Source organism: Ochotona princeps, chromosome 26 (genome assembly GCF_030435755.1).
Source record: "Ochotona princeps isolate mOchPri1 chromosome 26, mOchPri1.hap1, whole genome shotgun sequence".
Lineage (NCBI taxonomy): Eukaryota > Metazoa > Chordata > Mammalia > Lagomorpha > Ochotonidae > Ochotona > Ochotona princeps.
The window spans coordinates 5,570,601-5,590,090 of NC_080857.1; the positions used below are offsets into that span (position 1 = coordinate 5,570,601).

The 19,490-nt window shown below is 54.9% G+C and overlaps 1 protein-coding gene across 1 annotated transcript in view; it reads left to right on the top strand.

Annotated features, from left to right (window-relative positions):
• CLMN (calmin) overlaps window positions 1–16,938 on the top strand; it is a 66,174-nt gene extending 49,236 nt beyond the window's left edge. The window contains exons 4-13 of the mRNA XM_058655375.1: window positions 416–499; window positions 5,619–5,711; window positions 5,820–6,010; window positions 7,105–7,298; window positions 8,104–8,186; window positions 8,956–10,563; window positions 12,596–12,792; window positions 14,371–14,431; window positions 15,097–15,167; window positions 16,736–16,938. Coding sequence (XP_058511358.1) covers window positions 416–499; window positions 5,619–5,711; window positions 5,820–6,010; window positions 7,105–7,298; window positions 8,104–8,186; window positions 8,956–10,563; window positions 12,596–12,792; window positions 14,371–14,431; window positions 15,097–15,167; window positions 16,736–16,904 — 2,751 coding nt within the window. The 3' untranslated portion in view covers window positions 16,905–16,938. The remainder of the gene's footprint in view (window positions 1–415; window positions 500–5,618; window positions 5,712–5,819; window positions 6,011–7,104; window positions 7,299–8,103; window positions 8,187–8,955; window positions 10,564–12,595; window positions 12,793–14,370; window positions 14,432–15,096; window positions 15,168–16,735) is intronic.
• The last annotated feature ends 2,552 nt before the right edge of the window (window positions 16,939–19,490 follow it).

The window sequence follows — 19,490 nt, forward strand, 5'->3', positions numbered from 1 at the left end:
GCTTTTTCTAACATGAAGATGACTGTATCTTTTCATCCCATTTTCTTCACAAAATGTTGGTAGTGCCTTGTGCACAGCTAACATTATCGGTGTTTTAGCATCTGTAGTTCCCCCTCCCCCACTCTGGACCTGGGATAACTGTTCACAAAGCTCTTGTCCAGAGAGTAGAACCATTTGCCGCCTCCAGGGAGGCCTTAGCTGGGTGACGGGGCAGCTGTGTGGCGATGCTGACAGCCCCTGCTCCCTGCACAGTCAGTGGTGTGCCCCGAGTTGCATGTGCACAGGGGGGTTGTGGTCTGTGGGTTTTCACCATGAGCCTGGGTCTTGCTGTTGACATTCACAGAGATCAGTAAGGATGGAGGAAGGCAGGGCCTTGCTGCTTAACCAGATGGTCTTGTTCTGCTTTGTTTTACAGCTGCATGAATACAAATCCTCATCGCATCGTATTTTCCGGTTGAATAACATAGCCAAAGCACTTAGGTTTTTGGAAGATAGTAATGTAAGTATTTATTCTTCCCCATGCTTGTCCTGCAATGCAAGGGTCCCATTGCCGTTGAGTGCCGGTCTGCATGGAAGCGTGGAAGGGGTGGCATCAGCCAGCATGGTCGCGTTAACCAAGCTGGGTTGTAGCAGGAAGCATGCAGGAAGTGCAGCAGCTGGAGGGGCTGGGGCTGAGTCCTGCCTGTCTGCCCACCCGTCCCCCACATTGATCAGGATTAGGGTTGCGTGCAGAGCATGGAACAGCTGGCTCCCAGCTGTGCAGAGTTTAATTGGGATTTTCACTTGCCATTGCTTTAAGTCGCAGTAAAGATGTCAGCGTGGCCAGTGTTGTCAGGGGACTCAGGACGTGGGATAAGCATGTGGGGAGTTAAATGCGGCGGGAGAGGAAGCCCTGCTCCCCTCTGGGCTCTGCCTTGCAAGGCTGCAGGGAGTCTCCCCATCTTGGGAGTCTGCAGGGAGAGTTGGGAGGGGTGAAATTCAGGCTCCCCTTCCAGTTGGTTTCGCAGTCAGTCTGGGTGGCCAGTGCCATACAGTGTGATCCACACAGGGCTTGTCATTACCAGCACAGAGCTGAGTCTGGTGGATTTAAGCAGAACGGGAATGTGTTGGAAGGATGCTGAGTGGCTGGCAGGACTTGGAAAACCAGCGACTCGGGCATGGGGAGCTGGCCAGAGCCAGGAGCACTGTGGAGCCTCCTCCATGCAGCCTCTCTGCTTGCCCCTGGGTCATCATAGCACATTCAGCTTCCCTGGCCCTGTGCTCATGAGTGCCCAGGGTGCCAAAAGCCCTTGGGAGAGAGATGGGGTCTCTGCCTCCCTGTAAACGTTGTGTAGAGGAGTGGGAGTCCTGGGGAGTGGGTGGGGAGCTGGAGGTGGCAGCCACGCAGCACATCACACACCTTCCAGTGTGGCCAGAAGCCAGAAACCACCCAAATGTCCATCATAGATGGATGGATGACCCAAAGATGGTCTCTTTAGACTTGGATTTTTCTACCATTAAAAATATATATAAAGAAGAGGCTGGCATTTGGCATAGTGCGTAAAGCCACCAGCCTGAGATGTCGGCTTCCCATGTGTGTCCCCGTTCAAGTCTCAACTGCTACACTTGTGATCCAGGTTCCTGCTAATGTGCCTGAGCAAGCAGAGGGAGGTGGCCCAAGTGAGCCCCTATCACCCACATAGGAGACCCAGAAAAAGCTTCTGGCCCCTACTGTTGTGGCCATCTGGGGAGTAAACCAGCAGATGGAGGGTCTCTCTGTTCATCCTAACTCTGACTTTCAAATAAACAAATCTTTAGGAATGAACCTACCAACACCTGCCACACCATTGGAAACATTATGTGAAGGGAAAGAAGGCAGTCGTGAAGGACCCTGACCGGTTGTGCCCGAGCCTGGACTGGGTGATTTCTGAAGACAAGCAGGAGACTTAGTGGTGGCTCACGGCTGGAGGAGGATGAGGGATTAGGGCCAGTGGATCGAAGGGGTGGGCTTGTCTGGAGCTGCTGGAATGTTCCACAGCTGACTGTGTTGGGAGTACCCTAATAATCAACCCAGTAAACTATGTGTCAGAGACAGTGGGGTGCTTGCAGTGCCAGGCCTAATACAGCCGTTCGTGAAGCAAGTATATCCCGTGTTTGTCAAAAGGCTCCTTTCTGCTGAGTCAGCCTCCACTCAGACGTGGCCCGTTTGGGTTCTGGTGTCTGCCTGCCTTGGTCCCTACTCCTGGCTTCCCCACTCGTTTCCAGAAGCCATGGGCAAACGGCCTGACCTGCTTGAGCTGACTTTCCACATCTAAGAAACACAGGTGATGAGAGCATGACCCGTCGCGCCTGGAGAGCTGCTGAGACCTGAGCGTGTTGACCAGGGTGGATTCTGGCCACATGATCCCTGGCGCAAGGCTCCCTTAGCTCCGACTATCCTTCGGCAGCCACCTGACACCCTGCTACTCTGGGCGTTCTGCATGGCTCTTAGCAGCATGTGTGATAAAGTGGACCCTTGCAGACTATGCTTGTTGCCACTGCTGTCCATACCACCTTGTTGAGCTGGGAGTGTCCCCTACTCCAGCAGCTGCCCGCAGGGATGAGACTGATGTTGCTGTTACCCAGGTTGGTTGTGGGTTTGCTCCTGGGAGTCCCTTGGACTGTGTTTACTGGGCATCTTCTATGGCCGCAGGGCTGTGCTCAGTGTTAGGGACAGATAGCTGTATCAGAAACACACCTGCATCTTTGAGAGGCTCAGGGTCAGGGGTAAGAGACCCCACGTGGACAGCTTGCTGCAAGCCACCACAGATGCATGGGAGCAGCCATGATCCTGCAGGTGAAAGCATACCTTATGCCCGACAGGCAGGTGGACTGGCCTGAGCAGGTGTGGCACCGTGGAAGTACCCAGCCAGAACTCTTGCATCTATTCCAGAATGGTTCCCAGACGATCTGCACAGGCTGTCTTATTACATAATACAACATTCAAGGCTTCTCCCTGTTTCACTGGTCTTTTCAAATGTGGTCTATGGTGCCAGCATTATGCCTCCTGCAGCTTGCTTTTCCAAACAGGTGGGGCAGGTGAATGGCAGAATAGGAAAGTCAGCATGGGTGAGACAGATGAAAGCTGGCACCGCAGGTGTATCTCTGTCTCACTTCCAGGACCTTCAGGTTCTGTCCGCTGTCCCGGCCTAGGCAGGACAGGTCAAAGCTGTGTGTACAGGTTCTGTCCGCTGTCCCGGCTAGGCAGGACAGGTCAAAGCTGTGTGTACAGGTTCTGTCCGCTGTCCCGGCCTAGGCAGGACAGGTCAAAGCTGTGTGTGCAGGTTCTGTCCGCTGTCCCGGCTAGGCAGGACAGGTCAAAGCTGTGTGTGCAGGTTCTGTCCGCTGTCCCGGCTAGGCAGGACAGGTCAAAGCTGTGTGTGCAGGTTCTGTCCGCTGTCCCGGCTAGGCAGGACAGGTCAAAGCTGTGTGTGCAGGTTCTGTCCGCTGTCCCGGCTAGGCAGGACAGGTCAAAGCTGTGTGTGCAGGTTCTGTCCGCTGTCCCGGCCTAGGCAGGACAGGTCAAAGCTGTGTGTGCAGGTTCTGTCCGCTGTCCCGGCCTAGGCAGGACAGGTCAAAGCTGTGTGTGCAGGTTCTGTCCGCTGTCCCGGCTAGGCAGGACAGGTCAAAGCTGTGTGTGCAGGTTCTGTCTGCTGCCCCGGCCTCGGCAGGACAGGTCACAGCTGTGTGAGTGACTGAAGCACATCAGTCAGGGCCTGCTGGCCCCAGGAGTCAGGTGCGGCTCTCGTACATAGCTGCACAGCACACAGTGTGGGCTCCGCATCAGAGAGGGTCTGCCTGTGTGCTGTGGCCTCCAGTGAGTCATTCCACGTCTTTGAGCCTCAGCTTTCTTTTTTCTGTAATGGCTGTTGTGAGCATTACAGGAACTAACCTGTGAAAAGCCTGGGATCAGGAGACAGCAGGAGCCTCATGGTCATTATCATTGATCAGGACCCTGAGTCGCCACCCTAGATGTGCCAGCCCAGAATTGGAGGAGGAAAAGCCCTGTGAGCCACTAGAGGAAGAAGAGCAGATCACCAGCCCTGAAACCTGCCTGGCAGAGGTGGAAAAACAGCTGGCACGTGCGACCTTTGGGATTGTCTGCTGCTGGAAGCCTGGCACCACTTGCAGCCAGCACCTTTCTTGGGCCAGGGGACAGCGTCACTCCCCGGGGCCCCTTCCTGGAGCCTGCTGCTCCCTGCCCTGCCCACCCGCCCTCCTGGTGGTGGCAAACACCATCACAACATCCCTAGGAGACAGCCCAGTGCTTGCTCTGTTTGGAGCGGCACCTGTCGCTCACCATCTGACCTGCCTCCAAGCTGGAGTGAGGACCGTGTAAAAGAAGTGTCGGCCTGCTTTGAGTCTCCTATATGGGAATGCTGTTCTGCAAGCCACAAAGCAGAGGGAGTGGGCCGGGTCTGGCATGTGATTCAGCATGGAGAACATGTGCGTTTGACGAATGAGGAGAGAATGTTGGACTTGAACGTGATCTGCCATGTCTTGTCACCACACTGACAACCTCCTGCCTGCCCGTGATGAGACTGTGTCATCTGAATTAGATTCTTGGCATCCACTTGTAATACCAACTTCACCGGGGGGGGGGGGGGTGTCTCTATGGCTGCTTGGATGAAGAAAGGCCTGGCGGTATGGTCCTGGTGTCAGAAACCTCTGACAAGTGGTCGAATCAGAGGAGCTTTAAGAGCCAGGAGGGAAGGGGGAGAGGAAAGGAACCGTTCTGCTGAGACGCTCTGTGTTCTCTCTCCTGACTCTGCTGGGCGGTGTGCACTGGGGGGCATCTTGACACCTTATTTCTCTTCACCGGAAGTACAGCTTGTGCCTTTGCCAGGGACGCCCATGAGCTGCAGCGCCTTCAGAAGCTGCTCCTCACTGCTTTCGGAGGGATTGGCAGAGCCCTGCTTTGCACTCTTGGTTTCCCTTGCAGAATGGAAGGGTGACTGAAACAGTGCTTCTCCAAGCAGAGCCCGCCTTGGGAGTCTCCTGGAGCCCTGGGGAATTGTAGTAGGCTAGGCCCCGCCCCCAGAGTCTCTGATTCGCTAGGTGCAGGGGGCTACTTTGCATTTCCTAGAGGGAGTTTGTCAAGAGTTCCTGCAGTGGGCTGGTTGGGGCCTGTCAGTGGTGCACTGTGCTGTCCTGCAGCATCTCTGGGTGTAAACCTTCCCTGACTTTGCTCAGCACTCTTTCTATCCAGCCACAGTCCCTGTTTGTCCCAAGGATGTGTGAGGTCTACAATCGAGGCTGTTACTGTTGCATCTAGAAAGACCCCGGGGGAGAGAAGGATTGAAGGGTTGGAGTGGTTGTGTGGCCCTGGTGGGTGGTGTTTAACCTCTCACCAGTGCTCCCGCCTGGACTGCTGGGGTAGTGAGGAGACCCACAGGAAGACAGATGTAAGGGTGAGGGGGCATGCACACACAGCCGTGTGCACCTGTTACATGCGTTCTCACATGCTGGGAGCCACCGAGGGCTGCCTTTAGCAGTGCCAAATGGCACCAAAGACCCAGGCTTGTGAGGGTATTGAGCAGTGAGTCAGCCCCGTGCGCCCCTGGGGACCCCCTTTAAGCACATGCTTTGCTGCTTTCCAGGTCAAACTAGTTAGCATCGATGCAGCAGAAATAGCGGACGGCAATCCATCTTTGGTTCTTGGGCTAATATGGAACATAATCCTTTTCTTCCAGGTAAGTCATTTCCTGGCTGCACCCCCCGGGAGGGAGCATGAGCTGGAGCCTGCTTGGGTGCCTGCAGGGTGTTGGGGGTCCAGCTCCAAGACACTGTTTCCCTTCCAGATTAAGGAGCTCACGGGCAACCTCAGCAGAAACTCTCCGTCATCCAGCCTGTCCCCCGGCTCAGGGGGCACCGACTCAGACTCCTCCTTCCCCCCAACACCCACCACCGAGAAGAATGTGGCTATAACTGTCAAGGACCAGAGAAAAGCCATCAAGACGCTGCTGGCCTGGGTGCAGAGGAAGACCAGGAAGTGAGCCCTGGCCCCAGGGCGGGGGGGTTGGAGACAGGGCTTGGGCATTCTTGCAAGGGTCGGCTGCTTCGTGCAGGCCGTTGGCAGGGCGCACTCAGCCGTTTCCATTATCTCACACACATGCACACACACCCTCACACATCTGCAGGATGTCTGAGCTGCAGAAAGCTGGAGAGAGGATTTGAATCCAGAGCAGAAGGCGCATGTTGGTGTTGATCTCGGATGTGGGCTTGCAGTTCGGTCATGCCATGCCCACATCCGTCAGTAAACTCCTGAGTGCCTGAGGCTGGCAGCGGCCCAAGGGTGCTCTGTCCAATTTGAGACAACAAAACTAAAGCATAATCCCAGTCTTCTGTTGGACCCTGTGCCAGCAGGAGAGGGTTTTGTTGTTTTGTTTTGTTTTATTGTTTTTATGTGTTTGAAAGGCAGAGCTAGAGAGAAAAGTCTTGTACCTGCTGATTCACCAGTTAGTGCTGATTTGAGCTCCAGCTGCTCCACTTCTGATCCAGTTCCCTGCTAATGTGCCTGGCAACATACCAGAGGATGACCCAGGTGCTTGGGTCCCTGCACCAAGAGGGAGACCCGGACAGAGTTCCAGGCTCCTGACTATGGCCTGGTTCTGCCCTGACCATATGGCCATTTGAGGAGCGAACCAGTGGATGGAAGGTCTCTCCCTTTGTCTCACCTTCTTTTTCTGTAGCTATGCCTCTCAAATAAATGTAATAATAATAGTAAAAATGGTATAGACAAGTGCCCCTTTGTAAGATGGGACTTTGGAGATTTCTTAGACAATGGAATGAAAACAGGTTTCTTTTTGTATAAAAATGTTGAACTTCATGAGGTTTCCTCATAATACACATTTCCTGTAACACTTTTGAAGACTCGTATTGTCTGGGGAAGCCCCGGTGCTGCCTGCTGTGTGCATGCTGCCCTCCATGGAGATGGGGTTGGGAAGCGTGAGGGGCCAGGCACACCTGCTCAGGTAGCTTGGTGGTGCCCACCCCTGCCTGGAGGCTGGTGAGGCTGCTATGTGCTGGCCCCTCACCTTGAGCCAGTTTTCTCTGCTGCCCAGTGTGCCTCTGCTGTCCCCCCAGGTATGGAGTGGCAGTGCAGGACTTCGCGGCCAGTTGGAGAAGCGGGATGGCTTTCTTGGCCATCATCAAAGCCATCGACCCAAGCCTGGTGGACATGAAGCAGGCCCTGGAGGACTCCCCACGGGAAAACCTGGAGAAGGCCTTTAGCGTCGCACACGAGGTGCTGCACATCCCAAGGCTGCTGGACCCAGAAGGTGACTGGGGCTCTCGCTCACGCTGTAGTAACTTTTATGACAAGTGTGTACCTGCTGTTCCAGACAGGAAATCAGCAAAATATAGAGAAATTCCATGTAGATGTTTTCCTGTCTCCTGTATTTCGTGTGTTTTCCATGCTTCCTATATATTGAATTCTATTTTACATCATTGGTTTCATTTTCTCTGTTACTTATCACCACAATATAATGTAAGCATTTGTTACTATAATATCTTAGTTCGATGCCCTTATTGGTTGCATAGTATTTCATTGAGCAGGGCACACTGAGACTTACTCAGGTGCTGCTTACTGGGAGTCACTCAAGCTCTTTCTGAGACAATCCCTTTTATATGAAACACTGCACTGAGCGTCTCAGGGACAAGCTTACAATGCATCTCAGGTTACTGCCTCCAGGACCAGCACCCACGAGCAGGAAAACAGAGCAGGTGCTCAACTGGCTGTTGAGTTGCCTTTCACCTAGGCTAGGCTCAGGCAGGACCCCCTGCAGCAGCATGGAGGGCTCCTGGTTCGTGGTACTTACAGCAACGGGACTAACAGGGAGCTGGCTGTTCCTGTGCAAGGCACTGAACCCACCAGGAAGGAGGGACGGAAGGTAGGGAGCAAGGCACCATGGGCCCTGTAGCTCAGCTCCCCTGTCCTGTCTGAGCACCCTGCTCCTCACATGCAGAATGCAGGTGATGCCCCAGCGCCCCCATGGTCTGTGGGCTCCCTCATTCTCAAGCCTCCTGCCATCCTGTTGGAAGATTGTTCCCGTGTACGCCTGACTACTGTATCTCTCTTCACAGACATCATGGTTGACTCGCCGGATGAGCAGTCCATCGTGACCTATGTGGCTCAGTTTCTAGAACGTTTTCCGGAGTTGGAAGTTGTATGTTTGTTTTCTCTTATCTTTGATTCAGAAATGTATGCTTCCTCCGCTGGCTGTCAAAGGAAGCTGGGAGTTGGGCAGTGGGGGGGCGTGTGGGGTAAGAGCAGGTCTTCTGTCCCCGGGAGTACTGTTTGGCTGTGTCTGTGGGTTGATGTTTGCTTTAGAGCAGCAGGGCGGGAAGGTAGACAGCCACGCCTCTGCAATCTCTTCCTGTGCCAAGCTGCCGAGGCAAGAGCAGGTGTACACGGGCCACGTGTGGGCCATACGCATCTGCTGCTTGCCACTTGCTCTGCAGGTGCCAGTGGGATGATGATGTAGCCTTCCAGGTTTTAGCAGAGGGTTTAAAAGGGTCTTCATAAGCAATCCTGCTGGTTTTTGGAATCTCAGATTGCAGCTGGTGATGGATATCTTTGGAGCAGAACCAGACTCTGTAGACTGTCGCGGTGCCACTGACCCCACCCCTGAGCTGCTGATGGCAACAGCAGGAGAATAAACAAAACCCTCATGTGCTGAATGTGTTCGTGGCTCCCTGAGCACCTGTGCTGACTCAGGAGATGCAGCGATAAACTCAAGGGATGAGGTTCTTGACCCTGGCAACTTTGTCCTCATAGTTCCTGGTTTTCATTGGCCAATGCTTTCCCACGTCAGCAGTAGTCGTTTGGCCAGTTTGCGACATCACGGAGACAGCCCTGGTACTGCAGTGTGTGTTCTGAGCATGGGCCGTGCTTGATGTCCCGCTGAGCTCATGCTGCGCTCTGTTTCTCTGCAGGAGGACTTCCTGGAGTCAGAGAAGGAAATGCCCATTGAGTCCACCTTTGTCCGTATCAAAGAGACCCCTTTGGAACAGGAGAGCAAAATCCTGGTTGTGACTGAAAATGGGGCATGCGCCTACACGGTGAGCCACGACACTAGCCACCCGCCACCCCCCAAGGTCTTTGTCTGCGACTCGCCCGAGAGTGTCAAGGGCGTGTGTGTGGACAGGAGTCGTTCCTTGGCTGACAGCTCCTCCGACTTCGTGCACCGCATCATTGACCAGGTCTTCCAGGGAAGCCCCGGGAAGACGAGCAGCCCAGGCGAGCCGCCTCTGGAATCGTCCATCTTAGCCACCCGGAAGGATGGCCGCAGGTCCAACTCACTGCCCATCAAGAAAACCGTCCACTTCGAGGTGGACCTGTACAAGGATGCCTCCTGCAGTAAAGACCCTCTCTACAGCTCAGACCTGCGCTTCGAAGGGACCCTGCAGGCTGCCAAGGGGTCAGCCACAGAGGACAAGCAACAAGTGGCCAATGCCCCGGAGGTAGCCTCCAATGGGATCCCTGAAGATGCCTCTGTGGCCACTGGGTTCCTCAGCAGCTCCCAGCCGTCCCAGAGTTCCTCTCCCTGTAATGATGTCATGGAGAGCCCAGCCAGCCCTGGTAAAGAAAGCCATTCTCCTGCGCCCCCTACGGAAGACTCACCGATGGCCAGCCCCTTGCAGATCCAGGCAGAGCAGCAGCTGGCTGTGGAAGCTATGGACGGAGATGACTCTTTCGACAGTGTACCGCTGAAAACCTCAAAATTTAACAGGGACCTGGTGGAATTCGCTTCTACGAGCCAAACTTTTGGCGAGGGCTCTTCGCCTCCCGAGAAGACACCTGCTGGAGATGAAGGCGCTGAGACGCAGGAGGACAAAACAGGCAAGAGGAGAGCTAAGTCTGCCTGCAAAAGGAAAGAGCCTTCTGAGTGCCCAGAGGAGGCCAGTGACCATGGCCCTCCCGGGGAGGCAGGACCAGAAGCCCCAAGCTCCTCCTTGGCCCCAGAGGAGGCAGTGGTACACAAGCCAGAAGTATATGAGAAGGCCAAAAGAAAATCCGTCTGTCACCATCGCCACTCTGGGGAGGAGGAGGAGGAAGAGGAGGAGAAGGAAGCTGAAGGCCAGCAGGGGGCTGATGCCGAGCTGCCTTCAAACCCCGCGAGCAGCAGTGTCAGCCTGGAGACCCTGGGGACCCCCAGCAAGGAACGCGTGGACTTCGCCCCCTCGCCGCCCCTGTCCAAGGTGTCCGTCATCCCCCATGACCTCTTCTATTACCCGCACTACGAAGTTCCCCTTGCCGCGGTGCTGGAGGCCTATGCGGAGGGCGCTGAGGACTTGAAGATGGAGGAAATGGATCTGGAAGAGCCAGAGGAGGCTCATCTGCATGACCCTGAGCCCAGGGAGCAGGCTGAGGGCTCCCCAAACAGATGCAACTTCTCAGGGCCCGGGATCAGCAGCCTGGGGCCAGGTCCTGGCAGGGGTGCCAGCCCAGCTTTGGACCCCACTCCTCCAGACCCCCATGAGGACCACCAGCCGAGGGCAACTGAAAAGAGTGACCCTGTACAGAGCCAGCAGGTACCAGAGGTGAGAGATCTTGACTGTTGGGAGATTTTGTGCTCATTGGCCTCTGTGGTTTAGAACAGGCTGTCAACAGGCTAAGGAGATCCTAGCTTTGAGTGTGGGCACTTGTCTTCTCATTTCACCATGCTCAGTCACTCCTGGAGCTTACTGAAGGAAGAAGAGAGCTGGTGTGAGCGCTTCCAGCCTGGTGCCACCAGGGAGAAGGGCGGAGCAGAAGAAGGAACCCTCAGGCAGGTGCACTGTCACCGAACTCCCCCATTGCCACACCTGGAATCTGGGGTGGGAAGAATCCCAAACCACACTGATTATGCACCTGCTGGATACAGTGTGGACAGGGCTGCCAGGGGGAGGTAGTCCTCAACGACTCACCTGCCTATCCAGTGTAAACCCGGGGCTGGATGCTAGAGACAGTCAGTGCCAAGCAGCTGTACTGTGAGGCCTGAGGCAGCGGGGGAAAGTGGGCGCTCTGCAGTGGCAGGCTGCCACCCAGCTCCTGAAAGGATGACTGGCAGACAGGTGCCCTCTGGAGCTAGCGGGGGTAGGAGTGGTTCTGCACCAGAGGGGGACAAGGCCAGCTGTCCCGGGCGGCTGTGGTCCCACCACCTGACCACCTGGAGCGCCTTTCCCCACACTTTACTTATGAAACAGTTCTTCATTCTGCAGTTATCACTTCCTCCAGGGAGCCTTCCCAGCTCCTCCCCAGGGAGAACCATTGTTCCCTCCACTCCTGGGGGAGGTGAACGAATGCTCATTGTGGTTTTTGGACCCTGGAGGTCAGCATGGAGCCCACTGCTGCTGCAGGGTTTGGAGGTGTGTTTGATGGTTTGGGGGTGCAAGGTGCTTCTCAGGTCGAGCACAGAGATAAAGACAGAGCCCTGGCTGTAGCCACGAGGGGCGAGGGAGCCTGTGGGAAGTCTCCCGGGGCAGTTGGCATTAAAGCTGACAGTAGAGCTGACTCGGTGCTATCTAGATCCCGGAAGGGCTGCCCAGAGCATCAGAGGAGCAGGGTTTTCAAGCCAGAGTGCACACCTGGCAGGACCCGTGGGCCCAAGGGCAGGGCACACGCAACCTGCTCCCTCTGTGCAGGGCTGCTGGGGAAGAGGGCGGGGGTCCCCCAGGGGCTGCACCTGTCACCTTTCTTTCCCTTCTGCCTGCTAATGAGGATCTACCTCCCTGCCCTACACACCTCCTGTGTACAGGCTTCTTGTTTGCCCCTGCCAACAGAGAGACCTCAAGAAGCCAGTGGGTTGAAGGACATTCAGGTTTTGGGCTGGGGGGCGACATGCAGGTTAGAGAAGCAGCACAAAGGAGTTGGGTGATTAGAACCCCGTAGGGCCAGCTGGCTCGCTCCCTTCTGCTCTAAGACAGGCAAGGACATGCGGCCTAAGGGAGCCGGGCAGGAGGCTTGCCCTGCTGGTGCATGCGAGGGTTTCGCCAGGATTTCTGCTGCCATTGTGCCTTCAGGAGCCGGGCGGTGGAAGGGGTGAGCTCATGCCTGGGCTTTGCTTTCTCTGCCCCACCCCCATCATTCTGCCACCTGTTCAGCAGGTTCTTCCAGCCCCCACCAGGAGTGAGAGGTGCCTCCCACATTCCCAATTTCTGGAGTTCACCCAGGGGCACTGCTCATGGGTTCACAGGTGCCAAACTGTGCTCAAAGATTTTTTTTCCTCACGAAATGAAAGCAAGGCGGAGAGCACCCTGGGCTGCCTTGGCCACAGCCCGGTGACAGTGTCCCCACACTTGCCTGGGAACTGCTGTCATGATGCAGTGCCACCTTTGCACCCCAGAGGAAGAAGACAGGATTTATTGTGCCCATTTGATAGACATGGCCACTGAGGCTCAAGGTCAGATAACTTAGAACTAGCTCTTGGTGACACTGAAGCCCTCACAGTTTTTACTCCATCATTGGAATTCTGTCCAGGGAGCCTGGAGTTGGGGGCGGGCTTCTGTGTGGACAGGGACCCGCCGGAGACAGCATGGGCAGGGCTGGAGCCGGGCAGTGGCGGCGTGAAGTGCTGACTTCTGTGTCTTCCAGTGCCAGGAATCCCCAAACTTGGAACCCGTAGCCAGCCCGTCAGAAGCGAAGGCAGTGGGAGAATCAGTCAGCAGTAAGAAGAAGGAGAAGCGGAAGCATGTAGATCACGCGGAAAGCTCGTTGTCGGTAGTGGCTGGCACTGTGCAATCCTCCGATGACCTGGACGAGGAGCTCCGAGACTGCAGGGTCCCTTCCAGGTACGTGGCTCTGTCATCTCGCTGTGGCTGGGGACCCTCTGCAGCTGGGCTTTGTGGGGGTCCAGGAGCATGCAATGGCCAGGTTCCCACAGTCCTCCTAGGCCACACCCAGCTTCCCCCAGCCCTGCTCACCAGGAGCGTGATGGGAAGGGTGGGAACTGGCCTTCAACCCCTGTGTCTGCAAGCTGGCTGAGCTGTAGTGGGTATGCAAGGTGTGATGGGTGCGGTGGGGGCACCGTCCCTGTGCCCTGGGGTCTGGTGGAGTCCAGGCTTCACCCTTCACAACACCTCAGACTTCCAGTGTACATCCCAAGGGGATCTTCGTCCCTGTTGCGTGGAAGCTGGACATGAACCTGAATGTCTCCTATGAGTTTGGCACCAAGGAAGGCAGGAAGGATGATGGACTGTGAAGTCCAAAGGGAGAGAATGAGGCTTGAGCCTTCAGGGAGGTCAGATATCCCTTCTGTCCTGTAAGGGGCACTGGAGAGGGCCAGGATGGGATGGGGAGTTGAGCTGTCCCCCGAGTTGAGCGTAGAGGAATAAGGGGGACTCACGTTGCACAGGGGAGAGGGTTTCCAGGTGACAGAAGTAAGCTGAGCAAACAGTTGCCCTCCTCCTTAGCAGGTGCTTGTCGCCATGCAGAGTGGGAGGACACCCTGGGGGGCAGACAAGCATTTTACTTCCTTTCTGTGCTAAAATAAAACCAGCCTGGAAAAACTAGCGAAGTTTTAGGGGAGCAAGGACTGGAGTTCCCTAAGCCTGACATGGTCTTGGCACACAGCAGGTGCATGAGGTCTGTTAGCTGGCAGTGTGCCCATTGCAAGGGGAGAGCTGGGAAAGGTTTCCAGGGCCAAGTGGGCAGGAACACCAAGGCAGTTGCTGGTGGGTTCCCTGGGCGTGAACTCCTGAGTCAGGTCCTTTGGACCCTGGGATGCCCCCGAATGGGCTTGCCTGGAGCAGACAGAGGTGACTGTGTACTGCCTGGGGCCTCAGCATCCAACACCCGCTTCTTCTGCTGAACAGTGAAGACAAGGCAGGTCGCTTCTCTTACCAAGTGCCAGGATCCCCAGAATGATGATCTCTTTCACAGAGGAGGAAAATGAACCGAAGACAGAAACAGCCTGGAGCCAGAATGACAGCCCAGGCCTCTTTTGGCTCAATCCTGAGCCAGTCAGCACTGCTCAGGGGGCAGAGGCACGTTCTAGGCTGTGGTCAGGGTGCCACTTCCAGAAGCTGGACTAGCCAACAGCAGCACTGTGGACAGACAGCAGGGAGCACTGGGAAGCGAGCCCAGGTCTGACTCAAAGTTGCAGAGACCTTCTTGCCAGCCCCAAGACCTGAGCAGGCCTAAAGTCCTGTGCATATTGAGGCTGTGTGGCCTACTTTCCATTTAAAAGCCCAGCATTGTGTCTTCTTGTGGTCGTGGGTCCACTCTGTCCCCAGGCTCCTTGCTGCCACCTGCAGGTGCACAGCAGCCTGAGGGGGCCCCTGCAGGAGCATTCTCTTTTCGCCTGGGTGTGCTGGTGTGGCTAGGGGGCTGTGCTGGTGCCCATTCAAACCCCGTCTTTTCTCTTCCAGGACTAGTCACAGTGACTCCAGCATTTACATTCGGCGACATACTAATAGGTCTTTGGAATCGGTTAGTATTCTGCTTCTTGGCACAGGCCCCTACTAATCAGTTCCTCTTCACCCTTCCTCCTCCCCCAGCCCAGAGCTTTGAAATTACTGAAGTGCAACAGCTATACTTTTGGATAGAAGACCAAACACATTGAAACCTTGATTGTTAAGTACAGTCCAATCGGGTGTCCGATTTGGGCAATAAGGGATGTAAATAAAGTGGTGATTGTAAAGCCCGAAGGCCTCTTTGTTATAAAGAAAATATACATACATATATATGTGTGTGTGTATATATATAAATGCATGCATTCCAAGCACCCTCCAGGACACTTCTCCACCCTCCCACTACCCTCTGCACACACATCCAGGAAGAACACATTCACAGAGGGGCAACTGGTACCCGGGGTCTGCCTCACATTCATGCTATCTCAGCCCCAGATGTGCTGCCCCCGAGCCCTTGTCTGGCTGTAGGTGGTTGGGAGCTGCGTAAGGTGAGGTGGGAGATGGGGTCACGGGGAGCTGCTGTCGAGGAGCCCTGGGTTTGGGAAGTAGATGTTTGCAGTATTGAGAAAAGCATGGCTTGCTTGGCTTTGTGTGTTTTAAAAAAAAATTCATCTTATTTTCTGTTTCAGAGATTTCATCTTTACTAATTGGGTTGCGGGGTTTTGTTTATAAATTTCACTGTAGGATCATTTTAGCTATGTTCACTCGAGGAACGCAGCAGATCTGGATGACAGGAGAAACCGAATACTAAGCAGGTGCGTGGCTTTATTCCTCCAGCTCGGGGAGGGTTGGAGCACTGCTTTTAGTGGTACAGCCTGCTCTTTGGCGGTGGCACCTGTCCACCTGCGCTTTAGCAGGGAACTGGATGAGGAGTGGAGCCGCTGGGACTTGAGCTGGGATACTGACATCACAGGTGGAAGCTTAACTCACTGCTTCAAGATGGCAGCATCCCCAGGAGGATGCTCAGAGGAGGGAGCAGGCTGGGCTGGAGCTGTTGCCTGCTGCAGTCCCTGACAGCAGGGTTCCTTCTGTCGCCCCTACAGGTACAATACTGAGAGGCTCGCTGAGCTGATTTTACAGTTTTATGGCATCAGAGCAGATCTGAAGAGGGAAAGCAAACATGCCAGGATGTCTATGAAAGTATTTCTTGCTGTCGGACGTCTAGCGGCCTGGGCCAAGGCTGAGTCGCCCTAGAGCTGCCCTTGCAGGGCCTAGGAGAGCAGGAAGCGCTCCCAGCCCCAGCTGTTCCAGTTGCGGAGTCACAGGCGGTGGTGCTAGTGGTGGTTGGGGCTTGGTTTTCCTGTGGGTTTGGATAGGTTTGGGAAAGGAGTTAGATGCTGGGGATTCGGTCAGAAAGCTCTGTCTAAATAATGCCTGATCTCTGGGAGTGTGATCCTTCCTGCGCAATCCTAGAAAAAAAGGATGGGCCACCCTGCCCTGCCCTGCCCTGCCCTGCCCTGCCCTGCTGTAAGGTGGGAAGAGTCATGTTCATTTGCAGTATGGCTGGGCAGGCTGGGAGGAGAATCTCTTTGGCTTGTGTGAGCTGGGAAGGCAGAACCAGCAAAGCCATGTTTCCAACATCGAGCGCTGATTCCCTTTGGGGTAAAAACCAGTAAATGTCCTTTACACCTAGGTATGCAGTTTTAAGAAAGACAAGACAGGGCTGTCGGCTGGCTGGGGCTTGCCTGGGCTTCACTCAGGGTGCAGGGTGTGCTCCCAGCCCTGTATCTCAGGGAGACAGGGGCTCGTGGGTGATACTGTCCTTATTCCTCTCAACCCCCATCACACACCATGGAAGGACCCTGCAGCCAGCTCGTGGCTTCTCACCCTTTCTTCCATGGCAATTTGGGTCTGTGGTCACTGCCCACTGCCTGGCAGCCTGTTACCCATCAGGGTCAACGCAGAATGTCATATGACCCTGTTTCCTATAACGTTATGGAAGGAAGCTAACCCTGCCCAAGTCCAGTGTGGTCCTATTTGGAAAGGACCCTGTTCCTTCAAGCCTTTTGTGGAGTCTTCCCCAGCGCACAGACAGGAGAGCAGCAGAGACGCCAGCAGCATCTCCCATACATGCTGCCGAACCCCGGCTCGGGTGCCAGTTCTGTGTGGCCTTGGCCACAGTCACTCCACCCACGAGGGTCCGTCTGCCCATCCGCACCATGGGGCTGACAAGGACGTGGATGCTCCCAGGGCTGTCGCCTGCGTGGCAGCATGCTGGTTTGTGCATGCTCTGTGTGGGCAGCCCTGAGATCTGACAGTGTCAGGTGGGGTGCTCCTTCTGGGGACCCCCTGTAACTGCCGTCCTCTGTGGTTCCTCCTGCAGGAAAGCCAACAGCTCTGGAGAGGCAGCGGTGCTGGGGGCACAGAGCCCACACGACGACTCGCTGACACAGCTGGTGCAGCAGCCTGACCTGGTGTATTTCATCCTCTTCCTGTGGCTTCTGGTTTACTGCCTGCTGCTCTTCCCACAGCTGGATGTCAACAGACTCTGACGTGTGTCGGGATAATAAAGCGACAAGACCCTGAGCAGGGGTTTGGGTTTTTTATCTGGGAGTCAGGATGGGGTCCTTCGTTTAGACCCCCTTTCTTCTGTTGTCGCTTGCCCTGCCTGTGTTTCCCTTTGCCTTCTCTGGGGCCTCAGTGTACTTTTCTCATGGGCTATGTGCCCAGGACTCAGGGGAGGGGCTGAGGCTGCAGGTGAGTGTGCCTGGCTTGGTCAGAGAACAGCCATCCTTGCTGTTACTGAGCCCGAACCCGGATCTTGGCTCATTGCATTTGCTGTGGCCGGGCATGGCTAAGGAATGGGAAGATCTACAGAAGCAAGTGAAGGTGTTGTCATGAGCCGGGGGCATTCTTTCCTTACCCTGGTATGGGGACAGTGGGGCTCGTTTGGAACTCACGCTTGGGTTGATTGGATTGTGAAAAGCAGTGATTTCCAAACCTTTTCCACCAAGGGGTCAGCATAGGTAGGAGTAGGGTGAGCCCTGAGCCCCCTCCCACTCTGCCTTTGCTGCCTTTGGCTTTAGCGACTGCTCCAAAGCTCTGGTCCCCAGGCCACAGGGGGTACACCTTGCGGAGAACTGGAGAGAAAGGGTGTGGCTAGAATAAGCGCATGAGTCACTGTTGCCTGGTGTGGGCATCCTTGGTGCTCGGTCTCAGAGGATTTCTGCAAAGCACAGGGAGAAGACCAGGGTAGGTAGTCTGCAAGGAGGGACGGGCCCTGCTCCTCCACTTTCCTCTTCCCTGGCCCTGGGCCCCCTCCTCTCTTTTTCTTGCCAAAATTCAGGTCCCTAACCATCCCCTAGGTAGTATGTGTTGAGCCCTCCTGGTAAAAGGGTAAACTGGCATGAAAGGCCTTGAGAAGCATCTCGGTTAACACAGCCCAGGAACAGAGCAGGCTGGCCATGAGGAGCACTTAAAGAATACACCTGTTACCTGATGCCCATCCCAGAGCTATCATCTCTGGTAAGAACTTCTACCAATATCCTGAAACAAAGACAACACAACTGGAGAGAAATGTCCTCCGTTAGCCAAAGTGAGCACATTAAGCAAACTTAGTTTCGTTCTTATATTTTGCCCATGAAGAAGTTCTGTCCACCTTGGAGCACAGCCTCTGTTCCTTCTGGAATAGCCTGGCCAGCCGTGTCCCCAACAAGCCAGCCAGGGATGTGCCCAAGCCAGGGGATGGGTTTCGAGTCCACAGTCCCAGCATGGAGGGCCCAGAGACTTGCAGAGCTCACTGGGCATCAGTGACAGATCCAGCCCCGCCAAGCATCCTGATTGTGGTCTGGGCCTCGGCATTCCACCTCCCATCACCTGCCTCCCCGCCGCCCCCCTGCCCCGCCAAATGGCAGCCTCCAGGCCACAAGCTATTGGAAACTCAAAGGCCAAGAGCTAAGCAGAAAGGGAGCTAAGGAATGGGCCCCTGGTGGCATGGAAATTTACAAGTGCAAGCGTGGTTGGGAGATCCCTGTGTACTCGGAGCAGCACTGGCCCATCAGGTGTCTGCTGAGCCAGGGAAGTGCTGACCCCTGCATGAGTCACCTTACGGATCCAGGCCTTATTCAGAAAGATCACAGGCTTCTCGCTTGACTTGTAGTGGTGCTTAAAACATTCTCTGGCATGCGGCCTACAATTCATTTGGTTCAGGTTGGCAGTGATCTGATTTTCTTTTTCTTGAAGGGCACAGGTCTCATTTAAGTTTGCACTGTTAGGAGGAGGCTGGAAAGAGATGGCTCAGGGACAAGCTGCCCCACTGTGGTCCGTGCTGCCTTGTCCCATGTGCTGCCCAGACGCCACCACTTCTAACTCTTGGCTGTTTCTTCTAGTATCTTCCTTTGCATTTTTATGGAATGTGCTCAAGCTTAATTTAGAAACACCTACTGACTCGTGGTATTGTCAATGAGAAGTTTGCCCTGTCTGTACCCCCTTGGCTTTCTAGTTTAGTGACATTGCAGTATTCGGGGCATCTCCCTTCAATGCCATGCTGGGGTCACTGTGGACTTACCGAGTGCTTATTCTTGGGCCAAGCAGAGTGCTACAGTTTCATGTCCCTCCATGTCAAATATTATCCCATGATCTTTTAGTAACTTCCAGAGAAAGAGGTGAATAAGATTGAAAGTAGGTGTTGTTACAAATATTTGTAGCGTTAATCTCAACATCAAAACTCAAGCTCAAAAGAAGAGTCGTCCTTGCCACTGAAATGTATCGCTCCTTTCCCAGTGTGGCTGAGCTTAGAATTCCAAGTGGGAACCCACCTCCGTCTCAGGGTTCCTACCCAGGCGCGATTTCTGATTCCGTTCTCTTCTTGTGCCTTGGCCAGGGACTTGGGTGTCTTCTTCTCTCACTTCAGGTCTGTGTCCCTGGTATTCTGGCCTGTCCTGGCATGTGTCAGGTGATCTTGTCACGTGATGTTACACCTTGTGCCAACTTCCGAGGCAAGGGGCTCACGTTTTCTTGTACTAGAGACCATGTTCTTTCTTCCTGCACCACCTGCTGTGCCAGTGTTTTCCCTACCAAGCTAATCCTTCAGTATCCATAGCTTTTCTATCTGTCATCTGTTTATGTTCTTGGTCTGT